Below are 20787 nucleotides of genomic sequence, written 5' to 3' on the forward strand. Positions count from 1 at the left end.
ACAGCTTACTGGACTTTGGACGTTGCTTTGACTCGTCTACCGGTTTGTGTCCCCGTCGCCCTTTCCCTCCTCTTTCCATGCGATGTCCTTCACCCTCCCCTCCTCTTTCCCAAATTCATTACCTGTCTACTTCCCCAGCTCCTTCCCCCCTCCCCTGAATCTTTCCCCTTGCCTCCTTTTCCCCTTACGTATTTGTGCTTATTGTTTCTCTTGACCTTACAAGTAACTATGTTGCCATGCTCTAATAACTGTGTAACCTTTGTAACGATTTAACTTGTAACTATGGTCTGATGCTCATGTAAAGCGCTCAGATACCTCCGGGTCTAGCCAGCGCTATATAAAACCTTTAAAATAAAATAAATAAATAAAGATCAGGTATTTGAAGAAGTTGTAGTTCCTTTGCCAGAGGGCTATCAGTCACTCCCACCCTTTGGGCTGAGATCTGCACCTCTGAAGAACATTACCGGCATCTGGACAGATCTACATTTCACCGTGGCCAGTTTGACACAGCCCAGGAGCAGTGTCCGCTTTATAAGTTATCTTGTGGCTCTGTGGACTAATGTGTCCATTGCAGGGGCCTGTGTTCGACCTCATGGTCACAGGTTCAAATCCCGGCGGGACCACTCAGCCTTTCATCTATGTGAGGTCGATAAAATGAGTACCATTGAGTTGCGCTTTACAAATACACGTTATGTTAACTTCCTCTCATACAGCGGGCATGCTCCTCTATGGCTGGAATAATCTCCCACATGCAGAGGTTGCAAATGTTGACACTGGTAAGACCTGACCATGCATAACAGGTCCCTTTATATGACCCTTGTTTCAGGGTTTGGTTGACATTCAAGGTGGAGCTGTGGAAGAATGTACAGAGATAGGAATTAGCTTGTCACTATGTACCTTTCAGACTAGGAACAGGCCAGGATACAGGATTTAAGAGAAAGTGCTGCTTGGATTTGTCCTGTGTAAGGAAAGACGTGCTTGTGGAAAATATGCTGGACTTCACCTTTTAGCAAGGCTGCATGCCTGTGAGTACTCAGGTCATTAAAGAGAATCAACGGGAGTAATTTTGGAACAATGTCAATTCTAGGATAAGAGGTCTCAGTCAGGCAGGCTGCTTGAGTTTATCATCAACTCAAATGACTATCACCTGGGGCCCACGGAAAGACCTTTCACCTCATACTTCTGAGGAGGGTAAGCCGCCTTCATTCCTGAACCCATCTGTGCTGTGTGGACCTTCCAGTTGCCTCCGGTGATCTTGCTGGAGGACGTCACGCTGAGTCCAGTATTGTTGAACATATTCTGCTTTTGACGGTTGTTTAGATGTTTTGGGCAGCTGAACACCACAGATATTCGAGTTAACTACAACAAAACCAGCTGTTACTCCCTGTGACTAACCAGTGGATGAGTAGCACTCCATCTACTGTGCCCAGTCTGTGGGAGCCAGACATTGTTCCTGCATGTCTACAAGTTATCATTTTGTCTCACAAACCTAGATGGGCACTTGCCTGAAGTGGGTCTGTGGGCCGCTCTTTGGGCCTGGTGTAGTTCATACAGGTGCATTCAGGCCCATTACAATTACAGCATCAGCATGTAAATCAAACTCTCAGCAGAATAAATAAAGAAAAAGATTTGAAGAGCAGCAAGAGGGACCATGCTAGTTTGAAGTGCACATTTTATGAGATGAGATCTGAGCTACTGGTAGTTTTTACACTAGCTTTGGGAAAGGACGGACGCTAAAGCTGAAGTTCGAAAAGTGCAAGCATGCTCAGGTACTCATTCCTACTCAATAGCAAATGATGTCCAACACCATGCTAAATACCTATATTGATTAGTGCATAAACTCTATAATGGAATTTGGGGTCATCTTTCTCTGGCTAGAGAGTTCTGTTTTTTGGTGATAATCTTCACATGCGCAATGTATTTTTCTTATGTATATTAAAATGTTTCTCCTTTATGAAGTAAAGAACTAACCGGACAAGCAGTTAGGGAGGGGTATTTAGCTCTGCTTTATGACCATAAAGAGTCAAGTGCTAAAGAGGGTACTTGATTATTAAGGCTGGCGTCCAATAGTACAATAAACCAATAACCACTAGTCGTCATTTGCCCAAGGTGACATGTCTCACATCGATTCATAGATATATTACCCTTGCAAGATTATTTTTTTTTAAGGAAGGGGAGTGCATATTGATTTGCTGCAGTCACATGCCAGTGACCAAATGCAGAGGACAGGTTTAATCCTGTGAGCAACTGCAAGAAAATTCCTTAGATGTGGCCTTCATCTTTAGACTGGATCCACATATATTCCAGCAGCCAACAGTTTGCATTCATAGGTAGGAACACTGCTCCATTGACTCATACTCATCATATTACACACTGGAGTGGACACTGATCATATGGAAAAAGCACTATATTGCCCCTACTCCCAAGTATCGCCCTTCTCACCCTTGACTGCAGTACTTGGTGCACGTTCAGAGACTGCTGTGGTAACTGCATGACGTTTTTTTACAGTATTGTCCTCTTCATCAGATAAGAGACCGGCCAAAGGGTCATCAAACTCTATGGGGCAAAGACACAAACATTGAGAGTAGAGAGATGGAATGAGCACAGACACACAAATACTAAATACAGCACCACACTCAAAAGTTCCCCGTCACCATAACCTCTTCTCACATTCAAGACTGTCTGCAGCTTATAGCTATTTGTAGTTGCAAGAATTGAAAATGATTAAAAGATAGAACACTATGAATACTGAACACCCACATGAGACCAAAATAAGTTATCACAAGGTCGCAAGATATTAGCCACTGTATAAACTATATATTCACAATCATTAATATTTAGCAGTCTGAACCAGCATAAAAACATACTATTTTAATTATCCGATTTAATATCAAATGTAGGAATCGTTTTTCCTTGCAAGTAATATTTGTCTTTTCCACTAAGGTGGATTCGCTTATAAACATGTAGGGAAACGAAAAACAATTTCAGTTTGGCACGGTTTTAAGATGACGCATGTAGGTGCATGTAGTCACTTTAATGTTACTGAAGATTGGATCTATTTGTATTAACTCTATCTTTGGTTATATAGAAAACTTCTTTCTCGTTCACTTGTCATTCTGTTGGCTCGATTAAACACTCACTTCTGGAACCAACACGGTTCCTTCAAAGTGTGTTGACCACACACTCTCTTGATCTGATCCATTCTCATACTCAGGACCACCCACTTACCGGGACCTTTGGACAGACCTGGCCTGCCTTTTCAGGCACCCATGACAGTTCTCTCTTTCATTTGTCATTGTTCTGACGAAGACCAGCATGCAGAGGTTTAGATTCACCCTCAGCGCTTAAGTCGGGTCGGAAAGTTGACACCCCTCACTCTATGGCCAGGAATATACTTGTCCTTCCCGCAAGTGGATGATGCATTTTTAAATAACAGTAGCATCATCTTGTAAAATGGACATGGGAGAATAGAACTAAATTATGTTGTAAACAGGCCAAGGAACACTGATTTTACTCTCTCAGCATCACTGTAATAAGTGCTGTCTATGTGAAATTAAGATACCATGTTTTCCAACTACTGCTTTTCTGATTTTCCCTTTTTTTACCCACCTTGCACATGAGCACTTTCCTTGCACTTCTCATTTTCAACAGCCATTTTGCTGTTGATTATGCAATATTTATAACTAATATATAAAGAAATGTTGTCTCTTGAAATCAGTTGTTTTGTCTTTGTCTATGTTGGAAGAGTATTTAACTCCCTTGTTTAAAGTAATCATAAAGAAAAAATCTTTTTAGTGACTCAGTAAATTAATCTGAAGAGTCTTTTTTATTTCCTTTGGTATCTAAAAGAGGTATGCCTCGACCAATTGTTGTTCTTACAATATAAATTATGGGGTTCATTCATGAATATATAGGTCTTTAGCGCCTGAACTATATCTCACGGATCCAAGTTAATTCTCATTTGGGCCATAGGAACTCAGCTGTAGTTATCAAATGGATAGCAGGTTCACTCTTTACAGACACTAAGCGTGCCCATTACTGTCTAAAGGAGGGCATGCTCCACTCTCTGACCTCTATGTAAAGAAAGGAGACACACTCTTAAGATGACAACATTTCTTCCATCTAAAGGAGGGCATGTCCACACTCCTCTGCCCCCTAGCACTTAATTTCTACCATCGAAAGGAGGACAACTCGTCTAAGGGACCCAGGACATGACTGAAAGTATCAAAAGAAGACAGGGTTAGTCACTCCAGAAGTCCTAAACTTGTCCACTATATGATGAAGGCAGGTCCATGATGCGCCGGCATCTAAAGATGACCCTCCATATAGGATGGGGGTTGCTTTCCTCACAGCCAGTAGGGCCTGACCTCTTAAGTTTTGAAGGCAGTTCTGCTTTTGTCAGGCATGCAAGACTAGATCGCTGTTAACTAAAGGATGATAGCGTCAATCTTCTGCAGCTAGGAGGACCGGATAGCTACTTTGTTAAGGAGGGCTGGCTCATGATATTGAGACCCCCATGATATGACCTCTACAACTTGAAGGAGGCAGGTCCCCGCTCCACAGGACACAATTCCTATCCTCCACCATTTGAAGAATGCAAGTCAACTCTCAATGGGCCACAAGACCTGACGTCTACCATCAAACTGAGTTCAAGCCCACTCCCGTCAAAAGTGAAAATCTATCCTTAAAAGGAAGTAGGCCCACTCATCTCAAGCAACTAAAACCTGTTCTTCATCAGAAGGAGACTGCTCCACTCTCCTCAAGCCTCGAGATCTGGCCTGCATCAAAAGGATGCCGGCTTCTAAAACGGACTTGATTAAAATACCCAGAGCTCTGCAACACCAATAAGTTGCATGCAGAGAGAGCACCCGAACACAGACACACAAAGGCCCTCAACACAGGCCTCAAATCATGTACACAAACACATTCTCATCCAGGACACAGACTGAACCTACCATCGAAGGAGAGCTTTCTGTATTGGCGACTGGTGTCTGCGGGAGCTGAGAGCGGTTTCTTCACAGTCAGCTGTGATAGTTCTATGGAGAAGTAAGAATGGTACATTAAGTGTTCCTGCACTAGCAAGTGATCTTATGCAGATGTGAATCATAGCGAGTGAGCCCAGAAAACCCCACATTCAGGGCTGTATGTTCCCCTTACAACCAAGGCCACAAACTGCAGTATCTTTTACAGTTTCGCACTTCACAGATGAGTTTTCATGGTGCTCAATCATAGATAACAAGTTGAACTGTTTATCTTGGGTTCTTTGCTTAATTTCTAGGGTCTGTAAGTGGTAACAAAAAAATAAAATATTTTTCAAGCTTTGTATAACTTACCAATGAAAGATGGAAATGCATCATAAGCATGAGGGCTGCATACATTGTCTGCTATCTGAGCAATCAGTCAATGGCTCAGAGGCCTGAAAATGAAGAGTCTGAGACTCGTGAAAGGTAATAAGGGATCACAGACTTTTTCAGCAGCCGTATCCCCCACATTCTTTGCAGTGGATTTAACTAACTAGACCGCTGAAAAGTGTGTGCTACCTCCAAGATAGAAAACAATTGTAAAATAATTCATGACTCAACAGTACAAGAGGCATCGAAGAGCTTACCACTCTGGTTTTACTTCTGTTCTGATATCTACCAACTTGTCCTTCGACCACTCTTAATACTGTGGTAAGGAGAGCCAAATTAGCTTTTCCTCTCATGCATCCTTTCTTGCAGAGCTCCAAGAGCTGTACGGCAGTGTTCTTTGTAGGTCATTCAACAGCAAGACCGGTGTGTCGCTGAAGCATTGAGCAACATTTAAACTATAGTGAGGATGTCAAGCCACACAATATTATATAGCGACACACACATATATATATCACACACACACACAAAATATATATATATATATAGGCTTTGTGTGTCTGTGTTCGCAGGCGTAGTCGTGGAAGAACGAGTGCGCGAGGAGACGGAGGTTGCTATATATATATATATATATATATATATATATATATATATATATATATATATATATATATTGACACCAAACCAAACTTCACCATCAAAGAAGGCGCTGACTCTGTGTATCTTAGTTCAAGGGTTTTTATTTCTTACATCAGCTTCTGCTCAGACGCGTTTCGGCGGCTACTCCCGCCTTGCTCACTAACATCTGACCCCTGAATGTTGCGCTATATATACATGTTACATAATCACATGAGTCATAATTAACATCACTAATTGGCATTGGTTTGTTACCATGGTGACTTGGGTTACACCCACATGTATACGTGACCAATCTCATGAATTTAACATATTTTGGCGAATGCATCAATTACCAAATGTCAAGTCAATTTGTACGTTCTCTAAACATTACCATCATGTTTTAGACTTACTCGGGTTTCGAATGCATCATAATACTTCAAATACCACACTTAGTTATTTTGTATTGTATACATTGATGAGCCCTGTGTTGTATTAATTACATTTCCCACATGTCAAAGTGTTAGCCATTACACCCTACGTATTGTTCCTACGTATACGTCATTGCTGTTAGGGCGTATCTGTAATATGGGTGTGTCACTCTCATGACCGGGATTGGTTTACACAGTGAGTTTGTACAAAAAGGCTCGGTTTTACCGGTGATCGGTTTGCTGGCCTAGTGGCAGAGTCAGAACATGTTACTGTGTTGACAGTCCCTCCTCGTGTAGCCGGTAAGTGAAGAGTGTGTTTGTCTACGTGAACCTTCTTATTTTTGAGAAAAACACCCGCTTATAACACATATGGAGGTTAAATACCGCGCTAGTGCGCAATTACTCTCTTTGTGTTAAATGTAAACCCTCCTGTGATGTGGGTAAATTCTTTAATACAATACACGGGGACTATGTATTATGACGTAGTGATTGGTGTGGTTGTTAGGTGTAGACTCCATGTGACTGATCGTGAATATTATTTACAGTGATGGCGCAATCTAGGTCGTTGTTATTAGGTACTAGGGTAAAGTAGAGGTAGGCTGCTCTAGATGTGCACACTTAGGGCTTCATCTGCGTTCAGCCCTGAGGGGATCTTGGAATTCAGTAAGATAATGTATCTGGATTCCAGGCGGCGTAGCGCAAGCTTGTGGTTACCGCCCCTTATATTCCTTGGGATGCTGTCTATGACAAAATATGTCAGACCTTTAGCGTCTCCTCCATGTGTCTCATGGATATGTCTTGCTACTGGGTAGGCTGGGTCCTTATTTGTGATAGCCCTCAGGTGTTGCAAGATTCTTACATGCACTGGGTGGATAGTTGACCCTACATATTGTTTGCCACATACACATGTAAGCACGTATACGGCATATTCCGTTTTACATGTGTAGTGTTCTCTGATGGAATAGGGTTGCTTACGGAAGGGTACAGTGATGCTCGTTGTGTTTTTCCCATGATTGCAGGCTTTGCATTTTGTGCATTTTTTTAAACCTTTTTGTGACTGAAACCAGTTTTTCTGTTTTTGTATAGCTGGAGCATTGTGAACCAATTGTTGACGCATAGATCTGGCTTTTCTGAACGATACTAATTGTTTGTCACCCATTATATTCCCTATGGTTGTGTCATTTCGGATCAATGGCCAGTGCCTTCTAAGTATTTTTCGAAGGTTGGCGTGGTGGCGATTGAAACCCGTGATTAACCTGGGGGGTTGCCTTTCTTGTGCTCGGGCTCCAGACTCTGTCACCTCTGGGAATAGTAACTCATGTCGGTTTTTAGTGCTGCATTTTACTTCCGCAGTTTTGCATGTTTTGTCAGTGTATCCCCTGTGTTTCAATCTCGTAAACAGATTAGTTTTTGCTTCTGATAACCCTTCATTGGTGCTGCAGTTGCATGTCATCCTGAGGCATTCTGCGTATGGGATGGACTGTTTGAGTGGTGTCGGGTGGAAACTATTGGCGTGGAGGATTGCGTTGCCCGCTGTGGGCTTACGATAAGTGCATGTTTGTATTTTGTCATTCTCTACAAATAGTTCTACATCCAGAAATTGTATGCTCTCCCTGTTTGCATTGCAAGTAAACTTGAGATTCAACGAATTTTCATTTAGCTGTTCTGTAAAACTTTTTGCACTCTCCACACTACCCTCCCACAAAATAAAAATGTCGTCAATAAAGCGTTTATAAATAACAACATTTTGGTTAATTGTTTCTCCATATATATATATATGCAGAAAAGTCCCTCCTCAAAAGAAGAAAAGACGCAGCAGCCCAGAGGGGAAGTGTAAGGAGGGGTTTTATTCAAACAAATGGCCGTCTGGTGGCGGCGAATGCATTTCGGCACAGTGGCCTTCTTCAGCGCCCAGCACCTGACGAAATGTCTCGAAAAGCCTGCCTGCCGCTTGTAGATGTAGGCGCCACTCCGCTCCTCCCCCATGTGATTCCACTCACCTGTTGTGGCGCGTTGTGTGTCTGCGCACCACGACTCCCAGAATGCAACATGTTCTTACAATCCGGGTCGGTGTAATGAGGAAGGGTAACTGCTGTTCCAAATGGTGTGATGGGTCGGAGGCGAAGAAATAAGCGGCAGGATTTGATGGGCTAATTCGAGTAGTTTCTTGAACAAAGTCACTCCTTGTGCCCCCTCAGACTGTCAGTCCCTCCAGCAAAGCGAAGTGTAGAGCAGGGGCATAATGCCCGAAGAGAGGTATGCAACCTCAACCACTCTGAATCACCCTGCAAGGGGGACGGGTACCGGACCAGTCCATTACTGGAAACAAGAACAAGAAGCCGTGAGGCTGGCCAGTGAAGTCCGGACCCAAGTTGTGACAGGGGCTTGCTGCAATGCGCCTCTGGCTGTGCGCTTGGATATGTGCAGAAAAGTCCCTCCTCAAAAGAAGAAAAGACGCAGCAGCCCAGAGGGGAAGTGTAAGGAGGGGTTTTATTCAAACAAATGGCCGTCTGGTGGCGGCGAATGCATTTCGGCACAGTGGCCTTCTTCAGCGCCCAGCACCTGACGAAATGTCTCGAAAAGCCTGCCTGCCGCTTGTAGATGTAGGCGCCACTCCGCTCCTCCCCCATGTGATTCCGCTCACCTGTTGTGGCGCGTTGTGTGTCTGCGCACCACGACTCCCAGAATGCAACATGTTCTTACAATCCGGGTAAGAAAAGAGGTGTCTCCTCGAAGAAGCCACTTACTAGAGGGTGAGTTTCAGCGCTTTATTGGAAAAGCAATAGCTTGAACATCAGTGCATTTCATCAAATAATGCGCCAACGCGTTTCGTGCAAACCATGCACTTCTTCATGGGCTGAGTTCTAACATTCGCACAAGGAACAGAGCACCTGATAAAGTCTGTGGACCCACCCCACTCGGCGTGGACGGCACTGCTGCCAGACGGTCCTCTTAGTGCTCTGAAGTCCTCCTCATGTGAGACGTCTGTGTGATGCCATATCAGAACAGATTAGCTCCACAGTGGGTCCATGGCATGTCCTGATAAAACCGAGCTGCCTTGTAAACCTTTCTCCGCACCCCTCATATCCGTACATACACTGTATGCCTGGCGTCAGTATCGGTCCGCTGCACTGTGGCAAGGCTCTCATCACGTCAGGACTGGCCGTGTATAAATCCAAGAATAGAGGTGTCCCCTCGAAGAAGCCACTTACTAGAGGGTATGTTTCAGCGCTTTATTGGGAAAGCAACAGCTTGACCATCCATGGGCGTAGGAGACACTAAATTTCGGGGGGGACAGGGACAACCTTGTGGACTTTCCAGTGACCCTATACAAATCGCCCATTGTGCGAGACCGTACGCGCGTTAAACGTATGCAATTGCATAGTTATGAAGAGAAATATTGAGAAACGCTGGCAAGTAGTCAGTCTGCAAGTATGCTTTATTTTTATTTACATTCACAATAAAGACCATATGTATATGAATCTTGAATCTTCATGCACCAAGAAAACAAAGGCGGGACAAAAAAAGGAATAATAAACTAAACGCTCTTAGCGACATTCCTACATCTCAAAATGCAATCGGACAAATTAGAAATTGTTTTTCTTACTGCAGGAATCTGTTTTAAAATTATGAACTTTATTTTGAAAAGCCAAATTTCTTGCGCCGTTCATTGCAGAGGACAAATTATTTCGCTATTCTATGCAGGTCAACTGAGTCCATCATCTCTTTATGTATGTTGCATTGTTTTTTTAAAAAAAACGCTTTTCTTCTGGGGAAACATTTTTTGAGTGCAACTTGCTTCAAACAAATAATAGAGAGCCGCCTATTGGATAACTCGTGTTTTTCTCCAATGAAGCGGCCTTGGGGTTCCGGTGATATTTACACCCCTCCATCTGGCCTCGACGCAACTGTAATGTTGTAACCTATGGGATTGGAGGGAGGGGGGAGAGGTTATGCTTGTGCATGTCAGTGTGTGGATAGAGTCTATTAATCTCTTAAAGCAATAGACCAAATTATATGTAAATGGCACCAGGAACTATGAATCGAATTTTATTGCACAACATCCAGCGCCTGGTGTTCAGTATAGCGACCTCAGAAGGATGAAATGCTGAGTCAGCAGTGATATGTACATCAACACATATATAACGTAGATGGCAGCAGTAAGTCTGTTGTTGTTTATTTTAAGCCCATAATACATGAGTGCGCACCCAGTTAAACAGCACTGAGATTGTGACATGATGAGACATCTAAGCCGACACAGCTCCTCCTTTCAGCAGCGCACTGGTTGCATTGCATCATTGTATTATGTTGTGTAATGTCATTGCTGGACAGCTCACTGGAGCCCCCCATACACCGGCGAAGACCCCATTTCCACTTCTCCCCCCCCACCCGCCTGCGCCCGTAATGCCGGCCGTGACTGCATATTTTTCTAAACTGCATCCCAAGGTCTGATTTAACAAGGCTAAAGATATCCTGAACTCTGAAGGTATTGTCTGCACTGAATATTTTGAAAGCAGGAATAGTTAAACGGGCTCGGAGTGATTATTGTGCTGCTGAACCGGAGGAGAGAGTTGAAGCGGCCGCTGCGCGTCAACCCAGGCACGTGACCACAAAGCCTGCGCCAGCCTCAGTGCCCCAATGAGAGGTGGCACGCGGACGGTACTGCAATGTCTGGAATTACATTCCTTTATTATGGTTGTCATTATTACTAGCGATAACTGGTAATTCCCCAATCCCTAGCGTTCCCTGCTACCCCTCGTCCCACCCACCCCCATCCCTTGCTAAACGTGTGTTGGAGAGGTGCTTGTAATGTGTGGAATAATTATTGGCCAGGGATGATTACGGGACATTTTACGATTATCACAACTTTGTGTTAACTAATAATTTACACTTGTCGGACCACTGATTAATAAAATGCAATAGGGCCTAGAATGAATAATACATATGCAAACACATGCTATTGACGTTCATTTCTGCGTGTATATGCATGTATCTGTGTGTGCATTTATATTTTTCGAAAGGGCTGTCAGGGCTGCCCTGAAATTTGGCAGATGGCAAAGGTTTTCGTGAGGCCTATTTGGAATGGGGCGAACTGATGCAAACAGAGCACTTGCCCCTTTTCTGCTGTTAGCAAAATGATTGTAAGGATATTTACAATCATTGACCCTCTGTGAAATCCAAGGTCACAGCTTTTGACCCGTCGGTTGTGCACAGATGTGTGCAGACGGAGAGGTACATTTGAGCTAAAGAAGGGGCAGAGGGATCCGCATCACCGAGCGAAGCGAGGCGGAGCTGAATAGAGAGACGTAGAGGACCGAGAGAAGGATCTTTGTAGATCAAAGGGCAAGCAGAGTTTGGAGACAGAATTCAAGAGGATGGAAAGGAGTGTGGGGTAGGTGCGTTCAGAAAGAGAAATCACAAGGAGGTGTGAAGAGAACCAGGGGCGGCTGGTGACATTTTACAGTGGTGAGGCGCAAACTGATTTGCGAGTGCGGGCCCCAGGCCACTCAGGCCGGCGGCGACCCCCCCCCCGATCCCGACCCACATACACAACACTCAAAGAAATGTATTCACACACGCATACACACAAACACATCCATTCACAACACTCTCCACCAAACATTCATGCATACACGCACGCTCGCACCAAACACTTTCAAATAAAAGAAAAACACACACTCTTACCTTGCTGCCGGTCCCGGTCCGCGCCACCTCTGGGCTCTGCTCCCCACACGTCACAGGCTCACAGCGCCCCTGGCCAATCCTGGCGCCAGGGGCACAGGTACCTTCTCGCCCGCAGCACGCGAATTAGGGCTCCTAATGGGCATGCGCAACGCCGCAAAAACACAAGTGCGCATGCGTGGGCACGGGTAAAAATTCACCCTCCGTCCCCACGCATGCGCACTTGTGTTGCCGCCTGTACAATCATGTCAATCAATCAACAAGTTCAGATAACTAAATGCCAATAAAAACAAGTTTCAAAAAAATGTCAATCAATCAACATGACGCCCGCCCGGCGGTCTGACGTCATGTTGATTCATTGACATGATTGTCACAGTCTTAACTCAAAAACGTCGAGGGAGCTGCAGGCGGCTTCGGGCATGGGGGGCTACGCCCCCAAGCCCCAATGGACGAACCGCGCCTGAAGAGAACACAACTGGGCTCTGAGGAGGTGAAAAAAAGGACTAGCGTGCTGGTGAGGGATCAGGCTTGTGGTACTTGAAGAGAGTGCCATAAATCAATAGTGCGCTTTCTCTGCCAAATCTCTGTTTCGCCTGCTCTATATGTAAAGGCAGGCCTCGTGAATGCGTACTGAAAAGCATCCTACCAAATTATTGCACTCCGGTGATTACATGAAGATAATTGTGTTTTGACTCTATCCAGCATTAAGCAGCCTGTGGGGAAAATGAGCAGTTATTTTTGCATGGTAATGTCATATGCACATTTTGTTATTCCCTTCAGCCATTAGCAGGGCAAGTCAGGTTCGCTTGCTGCGCTCGCTCGCCACAACCTGTACACCCCACACCCCCACCACTTTCAAATGTCACCAGGCGCCCCTGGCAATGCAGCGTAACAGCCCTACAAGTTAACAGAACGTCAGTCATTTCAATGGGATGGGTGCTCACGCAGGAGGGACCTCACACTTTAGGGAGCGTGCTGCTGCCTGCAGGCAACAGGCACAGGGCGAGGAGTCCGAGGCCAGCAAATCAACCAGAGCACTGGCTGCAGACAGCAGAGGTGAGAACGAAATAATGCCCGGAGCCTCACAAAGAGTTCAAAAGGGCAGAGGCAGGGGGGCGAGTGGCCTCTGACGGCACCTTATGGCGGCTCACAGACAGGTACCTGGAGAGGCGCCAGGTCAAGTGCAGGGCCATTAGGTCACGCAGCACCTCTCGCACTTTTTTTCGCGCGCTAATGGCCTGCCAATCTCCCTCTCAGGAGGTAGATGGGAAATTTGTTTGACCCCTCGTCCCCCCCCCCTTGTCCCCCGTGTCCGCCCCACTCCAAAATCTGGGGGGGATATGTCCCCCGCGTCCCCCACAGTTCCTACGCCCATGTGAACATCAGTGTATTTAATCAAATAATGTTCGAAGTGTTTCGTGCAAACCATGCACTTCTTCATGGGATGAGTTCTAACATTCGCACAACGAACAGAGCACCCGATAAAGTCTCTGGAGCAATTTTACTAATGTTTGTATTAGGAAACTTTGATCCCAACTATTGAATCCAGCACATTGTAGATGATGTCATACACTAATCACTATGCTAGAGGCAGTAAGTAGTGCCAGTTTAGAGGCACCACGCCACCGTTTGACTTACAGGTAGGAAACCTATGGGTCAACTTCTGGTTTACATCATCAATAACTAACTTACACACAGACAGAGATGATCGGTTGTATTTCACATTATCGACTATAAAATATCAACCTACAATTTCGTCAGGACAAGTGGAGATTTACTATTATTGACTCTGCCTTAACGACAGTAACGGCTGGTGACATTTGAAAGTGGAAAGGCGTAAAATTATTGTTGTACTGCCCTATGGCGAGCGAGCATAGTGAGGCGCCCGAACAATCTATGGGGAATTCGGGGGTTCCCCCCCAAGCAAATTTTGAAAAAAGGAGTGGACAAATGGTGCATTTTCAAGCAAACTTGAGGAAGCAGGAAGGTTAATAAAGCAATACGATTGAATTTATCATTTAAGAAATTGCCAATTCTTATGAGCTGTAGAGGACAATCTTTGCGTATGCTGATGGGGGGGGTCATATTGTGCCTGTGTGTGACTGCCCCATGTTCGGTGTGTGTGACAGCGTCACTTGGAGGATTGCTTGCTAAGTGGCTAAACGGCTACCCGGTTAGCTACTTTTTGGAATGCTAGGCGGATTATCTTGTTTTGAAAGCTAGTGAAGTTTTGAGAACAAAGAGGCATTGCCACCACCAACCACAACGGAACACATAGCTATTGAGTAATTAATTGTCACTCCTTGCAGACCCCCACCAGTCCACCAACCTCCCTCCTGCTCACACCTGGCGTGGATGCGGTGCCCTTGGTGTGACACATCTATGGACAAAGTGTAACCCACAGGACCATTGTGTATGGCTTACAGTCTGGGCATATGGGTCGGCCCTTGTGTATTGTTGGTTGTGGTGCGATCACAGGCACCGTTAGTGTGGTGTGCTCACAGATAATGACATTGCAGTGTACCCACACACAATGGAAGTGCAGTGCTCTCACACACAGCTTTATTTATAAGTACACTGAATTAGTGCTAACGCCGCATATTCAATGGTAATGCCTCTAGGATAAACCCAGTCTAGTGTACTCACAGATGATGATCGTGCCCTGTTTTCACACACAATGCTAGTGCTGTTTTTCACAGATAGCACTAGTGTGCTGGAGGAGTCGCCGGCAAGTGATCTGTGAGGAGAATTTTGCTCATACGACCATGCGTAACTTCAGATTGAATTAATGTAAACAATAATAAACATTTTAATGCCAAAGAATTCAAAAGTAATACTTGACTTTACTGAAAGTACGCCACCAAGCCAGAAGGAAAATGCTACTTACCAGTATGCATCTGTTCTTGGCATGTAGAGCTGCAGAGTTGCACACTATGCATAGATTGCCACCTAGTGTTGGGCCAGGATGTTTGCGGTTTGTTTTGTTGTAGAAAAGTCTTTGGATCTCACCGGATAGGTGACTCCTCCTTTGGATGATATTGCACATGGTCATCGGCTCCATCCCCAGATTGTTTTTCGCCATTAGGGAAGTGATGGAGCTGTATAAGAGATAGTGATGTCCATGTGATATGTATCTAATTAACATAATACTGGAACAGATAAAGGTAGCCGGGGAGGCGGGTGGGCGTGTGCAACTCTGCAGCTCTACATGCCAAGAACAGATGCATACTGGTAAGTAGCATTTTCCGTTCGAGGCATATGAGCTGCAGATTGCACACTATGCATAGATTACATAGCAGTTCCCACACCTAGCGCGACCACCAGTATCTGTTGCAGTTGTATGAAACAGAGTTTTTAGTACAGCCTGGCTCAGAGTGGCTAATTGTTTAGTTTGCACATCTACACAGTAATGCTTTGTGAATGTGTGCGGTGTAGACCATGTAGCTGCTTTGCATATGTCATCTAGGGGAATGGTCCCTAAGAATGCCATTGAAGCCCCTATCTTCCTGGTAGAATGGGCTTTTGTCGGGATTGTTAATGTGCATTTGGCTTTTTGATAACATATTTGTATACATTTAACAATCCACCTAGCGATCCCTGACTTTGAAATGGGATTCCTTTTATGTGGCGGTGAGAAAGACACAAAAAGTTGTTTTGTCTTACGAAAAGTTTGTGTCCTTTCAATGTAGTACAGTAATGCTCTCTTGACATCTAAAGTGTGTAGAGCTCTTTCTACGACTGTTTGAGGATGCGAGAAAAATACGGGCAGCTCAACAGATTGATTTAGATGAAAAGGGGAAATGACTTTTGGAAGGAATTTTGGATTAGTACGAAGAACCACTTTGTTATGATTCATTTGCAGAAAGGGTTCCTGAATGGTAAATGCTTGTAGTTCACTAACCCTTCTGAGAGACGTAATGGCTACTAGGAAAGCTACTTTCCAGGTTAGAAATTGCAATTCGCATTTATGTAATGGTTCAAAGGGAGGTCCCATTAACCTTGTGAGAACCACATTTAGATTCCACACTGGTGCTGGCGGTGTCTTGGGAGAAATTATTCTTTTGAGTCCTTCCATGAAAGCTTTAATAGCTGACACTCTAAAAAGAGATAGATGTTGCCTATTTTGCAAGTATGCCGCAATGGCCGCAAGGTGTAACCTGATAGACGTGTAGGCTAAGTTACACTTTGAAGGTGCAATAAATATCCAATGATCTGTCGAATAGACACGTCTAAAGGATTAATTTGGTTGTTCTGGCAGTATATGACAAACCTTTTCCACTTAGCAGCGTAACATGCTCTAGTGGTGGGGCGTCTAGTTTCTTTGATAACGTTCATACATTCTGGGGGAAGGTTGAGGTAACCAAACTATGACCTCAGGAGCCAGATCGCTAGGTTGAGCTGAGCTGGGTCCGGGTGTCTGATCTCTCCATGGTTCTGCGTTAATAGGCGTGGAGATAGGTTTAGTTTTTGGTGTGGTACTACAGACATCTGCAACAGCGTGGTGTACCACGGTTGTCTGGCCCAAGTTGGAGCGATTAGGATGAGCGTTAGGGAATGTTGCTGTAGTTTGCGTACCACTAATGGAAGTAGTGGGAGAGGAGAAAAAGCGTACCAAATAGTTTTGACCAGTTGATCCATATTGCATTGCCTTTGGACAATGGGTGTGGGTTTCTGGCGGCAAAGTTTGGCCATTTTGCGATTTCGTGGGTGGCAAAGAGGTCTATTTGAGACTGTCCCCACATTTGAAAGAACGGATGAAGAACTTGTGGATGAAGTTCCCATTTGTGGATTTGCTAGTTTGTCGATTTAGCAGATCTGCCATAGTGTTTTGTACTCCTGGGACGTGTTGGGCTAATAGGAAGATCTTTAATGGTATAGCCCATCTCCATATCTGCTGTGCTAACTGAGAGAGCTGCAGAGAGTGTCTACCTCCTTGTTTGTTTATGTAGTACATAGCTGTCATATTGTCTGTGCGACTAAGACAGCTTTGCCTGACACTTGAGTTTGAAAAGCTTTTAGGGCTAGAAACACAGCTAGTAACTCTAGGTGATTGATGTGGAGTAGCTTTTGTTGCAGTGTCCACCTGCCTTGTAGGTGATTGATGTGGAGTAGCTTTTGTTGCAGTGTCCACCTGCCTTGCATGGTGTGATGCAGGAGGTGGGCTCCCCAGCCGGAGAGCGATGCGTCCGCTGTCAAGGCTATTTGTGGAACTGGTTCTAGAAACGGTCGCCCTTTGGAAAGGTTTTTGGTGTTCCACCATTGCAGAGAACGATGAGTCCGACCGTCTACCAACACTAGGTCTGTCAGTTGACCTTGAGCCTGTTCCATTGGCGTGCTAGGCACTCTTGAAGTGGACGCATTTGCAGTCTTGCGTGAGATACCACGAATATGCAAGATGCCATCATTCCTATGAGTTGCATGAACACTCGAGCTGGTAGCGAGAGTTGCGGCTTGAATTTTGTTAGGAGAGTTTGTACGCTTGTTATCCTTGCTGGAGAGGGATACGCTAGTGTTAGTTGGGTGTTTATTGTAGCGCCGAGATACTGTTGCATGTGTGAGGGTTGTAGATGCGACTTGGTGTGATTTACTGTGAATCCCAAGTCGTGAAGCAGTTGAATGGTAGCGTGAGTGTGCTGTACACACTGGCTGTATGAGCTGGCTTTTATGAGCCAGTCGTCCAGATATGGGAAGACATGAATATGCTGTCTTCTTAAGTGTGCTGCTACTACTGCTAGGCATTTGGTAAACACCCTTGGCGCTGTTGTGACTCCGAATGGGAGCACTTTGAACTGGTAATGCTGCCCGTCTAGCACAAATCTGAGATATTTTCTGTGCGCTGCGTGGATGGGAATATGAAAGTAGGCGTCCTTGAGATCTAGAGTGGCAAGGAACTCGTTTAGTACCAGTAGTTGAAGGACCTGTTGAAGTGTGACCATATATAAATGGTCCGACTGAATGTAAACGTTTAGAGGTCTGAGGTCTAGGATAGGTCTTAGAGACCCGTCCTTTTCTGGTATTAGGAAATACAGTGAGTATACTCCTTTGTTTTTCTGGTGCTCTGGAACTATTTCTATTGCATTCTTGTCTGAGCAATGTTAAATGTTCCTGTGACATTGGACGCTGCTTGGGTGGTATGTTTGGGGGTGTAGATTTTAGTTCCAGTCAGTAACCTGATTGAATAATTTGCAACACCCACCTGTCTGATGTGATGTTTTCCAAGGCTGGCAGGTATTGTTGGAGTCTTTCCCCGACAGGAGTGGAATGGGACGGGGGAAGGGGAAGGGAGTCATTGGGCAGGGGTAGAGGCAGAGCGGGAGTTGTTATTTTTACCTCTGCCCTTGTTATTGTTACCCCTGTACCCACCACTTTGGTAGCCCTTGCCATAAGTGGATTGTGTGGGGGCTTTGTATGAGGCAGAAGCTGTGTCTGAGGAATATCCTCTGGTGGCACCTCTATAGGATGAGCGACGAAATGAACGTCTGGGAGCCTGCGACTGCAGGGCTCCCATGGATTTGGCGGTGTCTGTATCTTTCTTCATTTTTTCAAGAGATACATCCACATTGGGTCCAAATAGGTGTTGCTCATCAAAAGGTTGATTAGGAATGGCACTTTGTACCTCAGGTTTGAATCCTGATATACGTAGCCAGGCGTGTCTGCCTAGTAAGACGCTGGTGTTAACTGCTCTAGACGCAGTATCCGCTGCGTCAAGGGCACACCTGATGGAGGTGTTTGTAATGTTTTTACCCTCTAGGATGAGTTCATGTGCTCTATCCTTGTACTTATCAGGGAGGTGTCTCATTAGTGACTCTAACTCGTCATAATGTGCTCTATCATATCTGGCTAGTAATACCTGTGTGTTGGTGATACGCCACATGTTTGCTGCTTGAGACGCAGTTCTCTTCCCTGATGCGTCCAGTAACTTAGGCTCTTTATCTGGTGGGGCAGCATCACCTGATGTTTGCGAGTTTGCTCTCTTGCGTGCGTTGGAAACTACAAGTGAGTCTAGTAGTACTGGCCCTTAATATATGCCGGGTTTGAAGGGGTGGCTTTATATTTCTTCTCTGTACGAGGGTTAATGATTCGAGTTGTGACTGGGTCTTTGAAGACTTCAGAAGCGTGTTTAATTACTCCCTTAAGCATTGGTAAAATGGATGTAGACCTTTGTGCGTTATCAAAAGGTATCCATCAGGAAGTCTTCGTCTACAGGGTCTGTATGCATGTCTACCCCGTGATATTGTGCACCCCTGTGTATCAATTCGCTAAACCCTATAGTGTCTTCTGGTGGGGAAGGCCTTGAGGGATATAAGTCATCCTGAGGGACATTTGGGACATCTGGAGTGGTATAATCATCCCATGGGTCAGGTGATCCTGTAGGTGTGGCTGGATCAGGCATGTCACCCCCCTTATCATCAGAGCTATCATCCCTATGGTCTATAGAGGATGCTGGGGAATGCTGTGGTATGGGAGCCTGTGGTGATGGCATAGGTGGAGGAGAAGGGGAAGGCAGTTTTAAAGGCGAGGTAGCCATGTCCTTCTTCTTTGCATGCGGAGCTGGAGCTGGTCTGTCCAGTGGTCACTTCCCAAAATCAATTGTCCAGTGATTGGGTCTCTAGCCAGAGTCTTTTGAGCAGGGTCTGGATAAGATAAGTCTTCTGCCGGAGGCCGATCTTTTGGTGCTGGAGAAGGTTTCGGCACCGAAGCGGCTTGCTTTGGTTTTTTGACAATGTCCTTTGTCGGGGAAGCAGGAGTCTTTTTCGGCTCCGAATGTTTTCTCGGTTCCGAAGGTTTTTTCGGGTCGGGTGTTGTTTTTGGATCCGATTGTTTCTTTGGATCTGATGTTTTTTTCTGTTCCTGTGGTTTTTTGGAATCCTAAGCTTTGCTTGGTTCCAACCTGGGTTTCGGTGCCGAAGGAGTTGTGGGTTTCGGCGCCGATGGTTTGGACATTAGCGTAGCCGGTGTCGGTGTCTTTTTCGGTGCCGGTAAGTTGGCACCGGCACCATGCGAAGGCTGACTCGAGCCCGAGTCGCCTGAAGGCTTAATTGGCTTCTTAGCCAGGCCCGAAGGTGGGGCAGTAGAAGCAGAGTGTCGGTGTGCGCCCAAGGGCGTGGGTGTGACCGGGGCCTTCTTTGGGGGTGTCGAGGAAGGGTCGGGTCGACGGTCTTACTTACGACCCGCTGCGCTGGAGTGATGTCCTCGACATCCAAATCTTCTTCCTGATGGGAACCGCTGTCGACGTCTTGTTCTGGGACGTTGACGCCTTCCTCAAAGATGTCGTCCGGAATGGAAGTTGAAGATCAAGCCATTGTTCTTCTCGCTCTTCGGCCCTGGATAGTCTTTTTGGGGCGGAAAGAGGCACAAGCTGAACAGTCCTTTGCCTCGTGCTCCGGAGAAAGGCAGAGGTTACACACCTCGTGAAGGTCGATGTGGGGAAACTTCGACCCACATTGAGTACACTTCTTGAATGGCGTCCTTTCCATGAGCTGGAGTCGAGGCCTAGTTAGGCCCGAAGGCCGTCGACCGGAATCGAAGTATTCGACGTTGAAGAATAGCGTCCGGTGGAAAAGCGTTCGAAACGTATTTTCTGAAAGTTGGTGAGGATTGCGCGCCGAAGGAATTCGGTTTCAACACGGAGCGCTGGAAACACATCCGAGCCCGGTGGCGGAAAAAAACAATCTGGGGATGGAGCGGAAAAAAACAATCTGGGGATGGAG

The 20787-nt window shown here is 45.5% G+C and overlaps 1 protein-coding gene across 3 annotated transcripts in view; it reads right to left on the reverse strand.

Moving 5' to 3' along the window:
- The window catches only part of FBF1 (Fas binding factor 1), a 596028-nt gene that overhangs the window by 464317 nt on the left and 110924 nt on the right, over positions 1-20787 (reverse strand). For all 3 annotated transcript variants that reach the window (XM_078654557.1, XM_078654558.1, XM_078654559.1), the window contains 2 exons: positions 4956-5036; positions 2443-2556 (listed from right to left, as the gene is read on the reverse strand). In XM_078654557.1, the coding sequence (XP_078510683.1) occupies positions 2443-2556; positions 4956-5036 (195 nt within the window). The remainder of the gene's footprint in view (positions 1-2442; positions 2557-4955; positions 5037-20787) is intronic.

The sequence above is a fragment of the Lissotriton helveticus genome, chromosome 7 (assembly GCF_964261635.1).
Source record: "Lissotriton helveticus chromosome 7, aLisHel1.1, whole genome shotgun sequence".
In the NCBI taxonomy this organism is placed as follows: domain Eukaryota; kingdom Metazoa; phylum Chordata; class Amphibia; order Caudata; family Salamandridae; genus Lissotriton; species Lissotriton helveticus.